The following is a 13,064-nucleotide window of genomic DNA, read 5'->3' on the forward strand; positions in this document are numbered from 1 at the left end:
CTAAAGCAGGCCTGGGTGCTCTGGAGCACCTGTGTGGAGACCCCTGCTAGTGCTGAGATGCTTACACATTCACTGACTCAGCTTTCCTCCTGCAGTTGGCATTGTTGTGTCTGTTTTGTGAGATGGAGCAGGACTTTGTCGAATGGTGTTGGACATATGGGTTAATGTTGGACTTGTGAGCTTAGGCAGCTCTGGGTTGGAATGTTTTCTTGATGTGCACTTAACCTTTATATAAAACGCTCTCTTATACATGAGTGTCTGTGGATTTGTTTCTCTAAAGTTCCCAGACTAACACATACAGATAGTTTTTAAGTAGAGCTTGGCTCTCACAGCTAATATCCTTTCTTCTGTGAGCCACCCTGCTATTTTGTTTAAAGGTCCCTCTCAGGGACAGGCTCTGCGTAGCTCTTGGTTTAAATCTCGTTTCAAGACAACAAGCTCAGGGCATTTTCTCTTCTCTACAGTGACAGAGTGCTGGCTTTATAAGTTTTTATTTTTTAAAGAACTTGCCTTTTGCTCCAAATTCTCCCATTCTATACAAGATCATCTATTTCAACCCTGGTCAGAACAGTCAGTCATGGTAGCTAGGTGCTATGTAGCCTTTCTGGTCTCGGGGCAAATGAAGTTCCGGCTGGTATAGACTTGCTTCTTCCTTCAACTTTTGCTTACCAGCTGTCTCCCTTCTGCTAAGTAGACACCAGTAGTTGTGTCATATGAAGCCACTTGCAAGATTTTAAGACCCCAGATGCGACTCATTGCACTAGAAGGCACACCATGATTTTATGCTCTAATTGACCAAATTGTCTCATGGGACTCTGATCAAAGCTTTCAAACAGTAAAAATCAATTTGGAAGGTGTGTATGCACCTGTACCCACATATTTATATTTACACATATCTGTAGATCCTTTTATCTGCTGTCATCTAGGTACACACCACTCTATACCAATATGTGTTCGCCCACCATCCATCTCCATGAGCTCGCTCGTTTTCACTTTGGTTGGGGGTTCACTACCTCTGCATGCAGTGTCACCTTTCCAGTGAACAGAACAGCAAGTATCTATCACCTCCAGCACCCTTTTCACCCCACCACACCCACCTCCAGCAGCCACCAAGGAACACTGGTCTCCCTAACATGCATATCCTAGAACCATATATTATCTATCGAAGAACCTTGACCACAGATTCAGATAAAAGCAAGAACAAACTTTTCCCTCTGAACCTCAATATTAAAGTACATTGAGTCTATTCCCTTTAACTTTACTCAGTCCTAGAAAGACTAATTCGGAAGTTTATCAGCAAACAAACATAGACCATGAACAAAAAGCAGAGTGTACACAGTGGTGACAATAAGGTTTAAGAGGAGAAAATGGCAAGAGAGGGGTCATGGGCAGCAAGAAGCAATAAGACCAACAGAAGGAAGAAAAAAAAGACATATATCACAACAAAATAACCTAAAAAAAAAGAAGTGGATCTTCCTAGCTCACCCACCTCTGACAGACCTGATAACTGACTTCAATTCACAGGTCACGACATCTGTTAAATGGTATTAAAAGATTATGAAATTTAATTTAGAAAATAAATATTCCAAAAGGTGATTTAAAAACATTGTTTAAACAAGATTACATCATTACTTAGAAATTTCTTGTTGGTAGAACATTGCTTCCTTATGCTACATAAGTGAGGTGATAATGGACATTTCATTGGCGCGCGGCAGCAGAAAGATCCGGAGAGGCTCTGTCTGGAAGAGCTTGCTGCAATGACGGCCCTGTCCTGTTGCTGCCCTGCACCATGTACATTCTCCACAAGTTGAAATGTAGTTCATGTGACTTACAATCTACATTAAAACTTTAAACAGACATGTAGCTAGTAGCTACGATATTGAACAGTACAGCTAAAGTCCTTCATGAAGCGGTTCTATAAAATCTAATTATTGCTAAATTCCCTACTTACATACAGATATCCATTTACAAAATGCACTAAAATTTCTTTTGGATAAGAAATTTGACAGGTGAACTGCTAATTTAGTTTAAAATCAGTAAAAAATTGACGTGCTTGTAACTTAGCTAACCCAACAATGGCATCTATGTTCCATGTGAACAGTCTGAATTAGGACTTTTATACTGTAATTCATGGCCCAAGTGGAGCGTGTACACCTTACCTTACCAAAATTCTCAGTCCAATCAACTGAAATAAGAAACTTCTAGATTATAAACCAACCAATGGAGTCATACATATATTTAATATATAATGAACCCAACTGAAATAGTTAAGGTTTATTGTGCCAACCTGGCCAATGAACACATGTGGGGTTAATTGCAGGGTGGAGAGATAAATGGTTCAGTAAACCTTTCCTTTCTAGTTCTCAGGTCTCTTGCTCTCTGATGGTCAGACTAGGGTGCAGCTACGTTAGCCAGTTTTTCTGCTTCAGCTGGCAAGGCTCACTTCCTGCAAGACATCCCTGAAGAGAAGCCACATGGACCTGCCCTGATGCAGCCTTAGCAGTGCTGAGGTGCTTACATACTCAAGGATTGGGCTTTCCTCCTTCGGCATCACTGTGTGTGTTTTGTGAGAATGAGGAGGACTTTGTAGATCAGTGTTGGGCATCTGGGCTAATGTTGGACTTATGGGCTTGGACAGCACTGGGTTGGGATGCTTTCTTAATGTACACTTACCCTTTAGGTAAAGCTCTCATATATACATATGTAGGACTTTCTGTGGATTTGTTTCCCTAGTTTACCCAGACTAACACACCAACCAAGCACCTGTGCTTAGCTCTTGAAAACCCTGAAAAACAAGATGAGTTAAATCTCTACCCTTAGAGCGCTGAGTGTCTGATTAATTTCAGGTTGAAAGAAGTTGTAAGGGGATTTAATAGTGGATAAGGGTTAATTTAGGGTGTTTAGAAAGGTCTCTCTGGGGAAAGGACAAAGCAACTGAGGCACAGAGAAGCAGAGCAAACAAGGCTGAATGAAGGGAATAGCAGGTAGGCACAAAAGCCCTGAAGCAGAAACCGTTTTGGTTTGCCTACCAGGCGCCAAGCCAAAGAAGTCCTGAAGCCAAAGAAGGCTGTGGGAAGGAGGAAAGGGTAAAGATGAAGCTAGCCATGAGAAACAAACCATCCATTCTTTCCTTGGCATGAGCCAAAAGCCCAGCTTCAGATGGCATAACACAGACTTACCAAAGAAGGGGTCCTGGCCTAGCTGCTTTCGAAGGCTTTCTACCACGGGGTGACCAAAGGTGATGTTGGGAACAAAATGCCTACAAGACAAACAAAATCTTACTCTGCAAATGTTTTCAATTCAGCTTCTGTATTTCTCTTATGCTTCGTTTATGGCCATGTGGCCCATGTCACCAATATGTGTTTCGTGGGGAATAAGGACTGCCCAGGATTGTCGTACTTTACAATTTAAAACTTAGTGCCATCAGTATTAAACAAGACTCAAAATATCTGGACTTCAATTTTACTACGTAGTATTTCCTTGCTATGCCAACATTTCATAATGTCAGATTTACCTCATGATCTCACTCTATTGATAGACACAAAAGGTAAAACCTAAAGGTGACAAAAAGACCCAAGTTGTCTGATGTGCCCAAGTCACATGTAAGCTCTGGATTCTGGAAAAGATTTGAATCACAGCCTGCCAGTGGCTATTTCTTTTTCTTTTAAATCATTTTATTGGGAGTTCGTACAATTCTTATCACTATCCATACAATCATTGTGTCAAGCGCATATGTACATTTGTTGCCATCATCATTCTCAGCCAGTGGCTATTTCTAATATACTGATATCACAAGACAATCATTTAGTTTTTCGAACTTCCTTAAAAATCACAGCAGCAGCAGCAGCAGCAGCAGTTAAAGCTTTTAGCCAAAGTCTCTAACATTTCACCAATGACCTTTCCCTGCAGGGGTCTGGTAAGGTGGGGAAGATACTGAAAGAAAGGGTTTGTCTGCGTGCAATTGTAAACAGCATTCCTTGGAGTGCCATCCTAATGCCTAAAAAGTTCACCCTTTGCCAAGAAGGGATTTCATTACCAATGGAGCAAGCACCAGAAATGTAAGGCGTCCTTTAGCAGTGAACCTCCTGGATCCCGGCGACAGTTACATGGTCAGGAGCAGCACCCACACCAGGAGCCAGCACATGGAACAGTAATGGACTTCCCAGCTGAATGCCTTTGTGCTGGAGGCTGGCTTACAGAGTGGGGTGCCTCTGGGTACTTAATTGGGGAAGTTGGGCTCACTGAACCTTGGGAGCGGAGCTAAGTGCCTGCAGGCCCCGGCTTACTGGAGTGGGGTGTCGGAGCTGACTGCACTCGGGCTGAGGAGTACAGCAGGGCGCTAAGTGTCTTTGGGCGATTGTCAGCATTTCCCCGCCGCGAGTGCACACTCTCAAATCTCAGTCAGTGCTGCAGTGTGCCACAGAGCTCACAGAAGTTCCAGGAAAGGTCTCACGCAGTAGGGCTGAAGTTCAAGTCAGATGCTGGAGTCAGAGGACTCACTCCACTCCTGGCTCACACCTGTGCTTCTCAGTGAATTCCTTTCACCCACAGCAAGATGGCATTGCAGGGGGTCCTGTTCCCAATCACTCACAGGCGATTCTGATCAGTCTCTCCCCACCTTCCTACCAGACTAGGCAGGGAAAAGTCTTTTGATGGGTGGTACCTGGTGCAATCAAATTTCACCCAAATGCAACACTCTATTCTCTTCCTCTAGAATGTATCTTATTTATGTATATGTGCCCTGAGGCGCCAGGCACGATGTTTCCAGTAGTCATTGGCCTCCTGCTAATCTTAATCAGTCAAGTTTTTTCCCCCAGGCCACTCCAGAAACCCTTTTCATTTCTCCTCAGCTGTAATGTATAATTTACCTTCATAGTAAACAGTAACTAAAATAATAGAGTGTGGTCCCAGTCACACCTACCATTAAAGTCAGAACCCCATCTCATCCCATTCCTGTTTGTAAACAGTGTCCTCCAAAATGAGCCCACAGACAGGGGCACATGAAACAGAATTATTATATACGACCTCACACGGCACTATGGCTGGAAGGGCCATATTAATCAATATACCCATAACTCATGTTCAAAACCACCAGCCGGCTCCATGGGAGAAAGATGAGACTTTCAACTCCTGTAAATAGTGAGTCTTGGCAAAATTATAAATTATCAAGGGTTCATGAAGGAATGGGGGGCGGAGGGAAGGGAAAAAATGAGGAGCTGATGCCAGGGGCTTAAGTGGAGAGCAAATGTTTTGAGAATGATGAGGGCAATGAATGTACAAAAGTACTTTACACAACGATGTATGTATGGATTGTGATAAGAGTTGTATGAGCCCCCTAATAAAATAATTCTTTTTTAAAGTGTGAGTCTTGGAAACCCACAGGGCAGTGTCCCCCGTCCCACACGGGGGCTATGCGTCGGATTTCACTCACCGGCAGTGAGTCTTTCCTAGCAACCTTATTGACAACAGATGGACACAACTGTCCAGTCTTGTGCCGCCCGCAATCATCTTCTGAGCCTACTGTTGTAGAGTGTGTCCGTCAACTGACCCCACTACTTTACCTACTATGAAATCCATCTCCAGAACACGGGCCCTACCTGACAACATGCCCAAAGTCTCGCCATCTTCCGTCCATGGAGCACTCTGCCTACACTTCTACTCTGCGAGAGAGGACCTGGTGCCCTGCTCCCATGCACATTATCACTCTCTGCCAATGAGTCGATTCCACCGCAAAGTGACCCTATAGCTCAAAAAATCCCAAGAGGCAGTTCTGTCCTCAACAGTCCCTATGAGTAGGAGTCAACTCCCTGGCAACAAAACACAATTAGTCTTACATTTAGGGGACTGGCTCCAAAGTCCAGGTGTAATCTGTTCCTACAACTGCCAGCTAACAACAAGTCAGAGAAGAAAGCGCTTTAAGTGAGAGGTCAGCATTCAGGACAAACCTGTGGGCAGGTACAGTGGGTGGATACAGACCTACGAACACTTTGTTCTTTGGAAGACAAGCCCCTAGTACTTCATCATTTTACCACTCACCTAAGCCCCGCTTTTTGGGTCATGGATCCATCTCTTGCATTTATTTAGAATAAGGGGATTAGTATAAGGGGATTAAAAGGGAGCTGAAGTCAAGGAGTTCAAGGAAGAAGAAATGTTTTGAAACTGATAGTGGTAGCAAGTTTCCAATACTGCTTGATGTAAACAAACTTTGGAATGATACATCTATATTAACTCTCAAAATGTTTTGGCAAAAAAAAAAAAATCCATTAAATTGAAAAAAGAAAAAAAAAGACTAAAGGGGTCAGACAAGGGAGAAAGGTCAAATGAATATTATTCAGCTGAAATCAATCAGTTTTCCCATGACACTTCTCTTCTGGGTTCAATAGTCGGTTGTAACGGCCATGAAGAACTGAAAGACCACACTCACGAGTATGACATTCTAACAGGCTATGAGTCAAGACAAAAGGCATTAAGGATTCATTCCCTCTGTCTGCAGTCTCTCTAAGTCTTGGCCTCTCAGCCAGGAAGTCCCTTAGCCTCTGCCCTAACAGTATTACCAAACGAAGTTAGCAATGATCAAGGCCCAAAGGGAACCCTCATTCTGCAACCAGGCTCTTACCCAAAGGCACTTAGCTTCAAGGGCCCCAGAAGCCTGCCACTTTGCCTCCGTCTTGGTGCTGCTCCTCTGCTGCCTCGTGGTCTTGGTATGGCTCCTTGGCTCAGTCTCAGCACAGCTCCTCAGCTGCAGCTTCTCGTACCTCTGCTGCCTCCCCAATCAGGCAAGGAGCTCAACAGTCAGCTGGTGGCTCTTACTTATCTCGTAATGCTCACGGGATGCCTGCTTCTGAGATGGCTCACGCATTCTCAGTAGACTGCAAGACTGACTGATCTCAAGTTGGGGACCTCTACAACTATTTTCATAGACTTTGACTAGGTGGTAGTTATGGGGGCTATGGATAAAAGGGCCATGGTAAGGTAATTTCACTCCACTACAATGGCTTTGGGATTAACTGGTGTCTTGAACTTAAGTTGCTTATATCATCAAAATATAACAACCACATGCTGCAATAAACGAATAACCCTCAAATTATGCGACTAATTGTACAGCTTAAGATTAATTCAACACACTCTGCTTACAGTTCTCCAAGTAAGCTGGAAGAATCCAGACTTCCTAAGCCGTAACTATCAAGGCATGTACCTAAGCAAAAGTACAGTGCCCTAGCAAGGGCAGAAACTGCCCACAGTCCGCGCTACAACTGGATGTCTACTTTTACTGCAAGGCTAACTGGGGCCAAAGAGAAACCAGGAAGCTGAATTTTTCAGAAGTGCCCCCAAGAAGCCCTTATAAGACCATCTTAGAAAAGATTCAATTACCCATGTCTAAATAAAAGGAATTTTACTAGGAGGCCTGCTCCATCATTACTTAGTTCCCCATCCTCCAACTCCCCACTTCTTGATGGAGCTTATTGGAGCAAAGTCTGTAAAAATTAAAATGCAAAGTATCCCTTTTGACCAGCGGACTGAGAAGTATACAAGTTTCTAATATAGGGTCATCCCATTTCCTCATCAACCTTAAACTTTGTGTGTACAATATAATCGCAATACAATCTACTTAGAGAAAAGCATGACCAGATTCCCCAAGGCAGACATGGAATGAAGGATTAAGGTGGGTGTAAAGTATAGGACCAATGTATCCGGAAAACAATTTTCCAGTGAATAAGTGACTCATAAAGTTGCATGCCATTGAAGTGGGCACCACCACCACAGCACCCCCTGCAGGACAGACCGGAACTGGACCCAGAGGATCTCCAAGGCTGTACACCACACCAGGTGCAGACGGCGGCACCTTTCAACCTCTCAACCTTCCAGTTAGCAGCTGGAGTGCTTAGCTGATAATACAGCCAAAGCAGATGAGGCAGAGAACAAGTGACAGGTGAGGACACCTGGCCTGAGAGTGACTGCCCTTCAATCTAAGCCACCCACCTGGCAAGACGATGGGCCCAATCCCAGGACACTGTCAACTGCTTTCAACAGAAGTCGTAAGCCAGTATTACTATGAAATTCCTCCCAATCCTGCTTACTACATTAGAAAATGTTCATTTGCTCTGCTCCCCAGCAGAGGACCAACACGTGCCACTCGGTGGGAGAAATGCTGAGTCTTTCTGTTTAGTGACTCATTAAACACACCCTAGTTTTCTTTTCCAAGAAACCACACTATAAAAACATACACAAAAAGCAAAACACAAGCCCCCTGCCACTGGGTCGAATCTCACTCAGAGCAACTCTATAACAGAGAACCCCAGAGTTTCCAAGGCTAACAATCACTGAAGCCAACCGCCTCCTACAACCTCTCCGAGGCTGTAGATCTTTACAGGAAGAGAAAGCCTCATCTTCTTCCTCCTGCGGAGTGACAGATGGAAGTGTGACCTGCTGGCTGGCAGTCCAGTGCTTTAAATACCTCAACATCAGGATTCTTTTCCAAGAAGTCACCGTTCTTGAGTTCAGCCACACTAGTGTCCTCCACCTGCCATTTCCCCCAAAACTAAACCACTTTCTTCCCGTGACTCTCCACTATGGAGTGGAGTTGCTGACTATTGGTGGGCGGGGCTGTGGTGGCACAATGAGTTAGAAGCTGGGTTGCTGCCCACACGGTGACCAGCAGTTTGAACTCACCAGCCACTCCATGGGAGAAATCAAGATCCATAGCCTTGGAATCCACAGAGGGCAGAGCTAATCTGCCCTACATGGTTGTTATGAATTAGAATCGATTCTATGGCAGTAAGTTTGGGATCAATCCATGGTGAGTTTGGTTTTGGGCATGGGTGTATTGACATCAGCAATGTGTCTTGGGTATTTTGTTTTTGGTGGGGGGCAGGGGTGAAGAGGCAGGTACATGCTAGAAATTTTAATGGAATATTGGATTAAACATTTCAATGGAATGAAAAACAGGGACATGAAAAGCAGTACTGAAAGATGGTCAGCCATTTTTGGAAAGAGCGTCCAGTCCTTGGCTCAGGAGACTCTGGAACATTGCTAAGGGCACTGACCACCTGGACTGCTACCTCTTCTGGTGGAGTACTGGGAAAGGGACGGAACCACTTGAAGCCAATTTCCTCCTCTGCAAACGGAGAACACACACAGGTCTGACCTCAAAAAGTTTTTGTCAACTGGCAAAGGGGTGGAGTCTAGCCTGCCAATCAGATCACAACTTGATGACCCCAGTTGGAGGCGCTGTGGAGATAAAGAACTCACTGGAGGCCAGAAACACAGAGACTCTGCTTCATCTTCCTGCTGACAAGACACATGGAGCTACGCTAGAGCCCTGGAGCTGGAGGAGCCATGTGGAGACCCCTGCCAGTGCTGAGATGCTTACACCGCCCCTGGATTCACAAGACTTTCTACCCACCAGCCTGTGATCTTTCTGCATTTGGCATCATTGCACATGTTTCATGAGCCTGAAGAGGAATGTCTAGATTGGGATTGGGCATACGGGCTAATTTCGGATTTAGGGACTTGATCGGGACTGGGAAGTTTTCTCCACATACAAATGCTCTTTTATATAAAGCTCTTTCTTATACACACACGAGTGTCTCTGGATTTGTTCTCTAGTCAACCAGGACTAACAGTATTTAAAGGCAAAAAGTTCTTAATTTCTATATGCAGGATCTTGCTTTTTCCAAAACTCTCTAATGTTTCTAGAAAAGGAGGAAACAAACATGCACAAAACAATCCTTTATCTCGAAAAGCTAAGGGTCTGTCCCGAGGAATTTTAAGGAGCAACTTGATACTCAAGAGCAGTGGATCTCAACCTGTGGGTGGCGAACGCCCTTTGGGGGTTGAACGCCCTTTTCACAGGGGTCACCCAATTCATAACAGCAAAAGTGGTTATGAAATAGCAACGAAAATAATTTTAGTGGTTGGAGGGGGGGTGAGGACACCACAACATGAGGAACTGTATTAAAGAGTTGCAGCATTAGGAAGGTTGAGAACCACTGCCCTAGTCTGTCACTATGAGACAGCCACTCATTCAGCCAATAGAAACTCAGCTCCTGCGATGCCATATCTGCAGAAAATAGAGATGGGTCAAAGGCAGACCTTGTTTGCATGGCACTTCTTGTACAGCAGGAAATACATGTAATAAATAACCAGATTAAGTGTATAAATGAGGGAGTTCCTCCTGGAGGATAAAGAATATCCAAGCAATTCTCTTTAGATTGTGGCATTAGAAGGCCTTTGATTTCTGAGTCAGCACAAACTTTGCCACGCTTCCCACCCATGGTTTCACATTCCCTACCTATGAGTCGGTGGCCAGGTGATTTCACTTGTCCATGCTCAATTCCTCACAATCAAATACTGCAGGTAAGAAGAGGACCAAGACTGAACAAATTCACAAAAAGGATTCGATCAGAAATAGGTGAGTCCTCATGAACATTAGCTCTCTCACTGACATCGAGCTACTTCTGACGCGTGGTGACCCGATAGGGCAGGGTAGAACTACCCCTTTGGTTTCGGAGACTGTCACTCTTTATGGGAGTAGAAAACCTCTGCTTTTCCAGAGAAGGGGCTGGCGGTTTCAAGGTGCTGATCCTGAGGCAAGCAGCCCAACGCAGAACCCATGCTCCACCAGGGATCCTTAAATATTAGTGCTGTCATCATAGGTGCTCTGGTAGTGCTGTCTGAAAAGCAGTGAGCTGCAGCTACAAGATTGTTAGTTCAAACCCAGCCATTCCATGGGAGAAAGGTGAGGCTACCTGTTCCCATAAAGCTTTAGTCTCAGAAACCCTATAGGGTCACTACTGAGTTGAAATGGGAACCAAGGCAATGGGTGTATTGTCATATGGAAGAATTGTGGTGTAACTGATGAGGGCTCAGCTGTACCCACCAGCTGCCTTGAGAGAGAAAGATGCAGTAGTCTGCTTCTCTAAAACGACAGCCTTGAAAAAATCCTCGGGGCAGCTGCTCTTGGTTAAAATCGACTCGAGGACAATGGGAGTTGGGTACTGTTGTTATTAACTCATTATTAGTAAATGGAAATATTCCTTTCCACATCCAATTGTCTACTCCATATACATGGACAAGGTTTATTTAAAAACATATTGCTTTCTGTGTCATAAAAATTACACATATATACACGTAGCTTATAATGTCCGGGGATACCTAGATGTTTCCTTTCAACACACAACTGTACCTACCCATCCCTGAAATACACACCACACTGGTAAAAGTTTAAGGCTTCCAAGGAAGCATCAGATTTAGTAAGTAATTTAAGGAATACACTTAGCATATAATTCTTAATGCTCCAAGGTCAAGGTTCTATCATTTAACAGTTAGGCAACCTGGGTAGGTAACTGGATGTTTGAAAGCAAAAGAAAAACAACAGATTAAGTTAGAACAAATGAAAACAAAACTTTCCTTACACAGATGCCTTGACATGAAAGAGAAAAGAAATTGACCACATTTTGTAAACAGCACCATCCAGCAATGTTGAAGGAGGGCCTATAGAAATTTACCTAATACGAAACAAATGTATTTAAGTATTTTTTCTACTGAAACCCAAGGTAATGACTTTTATGATCAGTTATTAGTGGGACTTAGAGCACTTGGCAAACCTAGGATCCAAGTTGCAAATTGAAATTCTGTCACAACCTTGTGTAATCTTAAGGGCGCCTGCTTTCTCTAAATGTTTCCTCATTTCATAACCAACCTCAGACATTAGTTAGCATGCTGATTCCAAAGAGTATGATTAGCTTCTTGGGTGCTATAAATACCACCACCTCCAATCAAAACCAAACCCATTGTCCAATTGCTATTGTGACCTTATGTGTGGGACAGAAGAGAGGGGGCCCCTGTAAGTTTTCCAAAGTTGTCGATCTTCATGGACGCAAAACTCCACATCTTTCTCCCTTGGAACTTAGGGAGGGTTGGGGCTGAGCAGGTAGGGCTTTGCTGCGTCATCAGGGTTCCTACTACTCAAACACACAGTCGCCGAGTCGATTCCCATGCAGGGTCGCGCTAAGTCGGGTATGACTACCGTGCTTAAAAATTACTTAGAAAACACTGACCTCCCTGAAGAGCAGGCTGCCCGAAGGATAAATAAGCAGGCAAATCGGAATGCAACTGCTGACAAAACAGCAGTCAGGCACTGTGAACTTTACATAACTGACTCATTTTTTCAAAGACCCCTAATTGCTCCGTTCTATTCTTTTCAAAAAATGCCGAGGAAGCTCAAGGTGGTTCGGTGACTACTCCACGGGCACCCAGCACGTGGCAGCCTCCCTCCTGGTGCCATGCTCCCCACCGTTTCCTAAGCCTTTCTCCCCAGTCGTGTCACCAACTAGGTACTTGAGTCAGGCAAGTCACGCCCATCCCCTCGGGCCTCAGTTTCTCCAACTGAAAATGGAAGAAATGGCCTAGAAGTGTCAGGTCGCTTCCGGGTTCCAAGTGCTGGAAGACCACACGTTACGCGGGGGAGGGGTGGTGCGGGGTCCCGGCTCCAGCCGCAGCTGTGGGGCGGCGTGAGGTCCGCGGCGGGCCGGGCCTCCAGGGCTCCCGCCTCAGACCCGCGGCCACAAGGAAGCGCGCCGCGGGAAGGCGACGCCGTGCAACCAACAGGCTTCAAAAAGGCGCGCCGAGTCCGCCCGCCCCGCAGCCCCGACCCAAGCCCCGCGGAGTTACCCGTCCATTACATCCAGGTGCAGATAGTCGGCCCCGGAGTCCAGCATCCGGAGGCATTCTCCCCCTAAGTTGGCCAGGTCGCTGTTGAGGATGGAGGGGCCGATCTTGCATCCGGATGCCATGGTGCCGGTTCCTAAGACTAAGTTGCTCCACAAGTCCCCTCGGCCAGACCTAAGCGTCGCCCCAATTGGCCGAGCAGCTTTGGCCCCGCCCTTTGCCCTCAGTCTTCCGGACTCTGCCGGAAGAAGCGGCTCCGTCGGAAGGAAGTCCCGCCCATTCCTCAAAGTCGGTACTGTCAGCCTCCGCGGCTTAGGGGCGGGACCTGATATGGGGGCGGGGCCTTGGCCCTCAACTCCCTCCTTTGACCCTCATTCTGGGAACGCCCACGCGGG

At 45.4% G+C, this 13,064-nt stretch overlaps 1 protein-coding gene across 4 annotated transcripts in view; it reads right to left on the minus strand.

The window, feature by feature from the left end:
* RPE (ribulose-5-phosphate-3-epimerase) overlaps positions 1-12,848 on the minus strand; it is a 96,575-nt gene extending 83,727 nt beyond the window's left edge. The window contains exons 1-2 of one of the 4 annotated variants that reach the window (XM_075528863.1): positions 12,673-12,848; positions 3,180-3,259 (exon numbers count right to left, since the gene is read on the minus strand). In XM_075528863.1, the coding sequence (XP_075384978.1) occupies positions 3,180-3,259; positions 12,673-12,794 (202 nt within the window). In that variant the 5' untranslated portion in view covers positions 12,795-12,848. The remainder of the gene's footprint in view (positions 1-3,179; positions 3,260-12,672) is intronic. The other 3 variants (XM_075528864.1, XM_075528862.1, XM_075528865.1) reach the window with 3 other exon arrangements.
* Positions 12,849-13,064: the final 216 nt, after the last annotated feature.

The sequence above is a fragment of the Tenrec ecaudatus genome, chromosome 13, assembly GCF_050624435.1.
Source record: "Tenrec ecaudatus isolate mTenEca1 chromosome 13, mTenEca1.hap1, whole genome shotgun sequence".
Taxonomy (NCBI): Eukaryota; Metazoa; Chordata; class Mammalia; order Afrosoricida; family Tenrecidae; genus Tenrec; species Tenrec ecaudatus.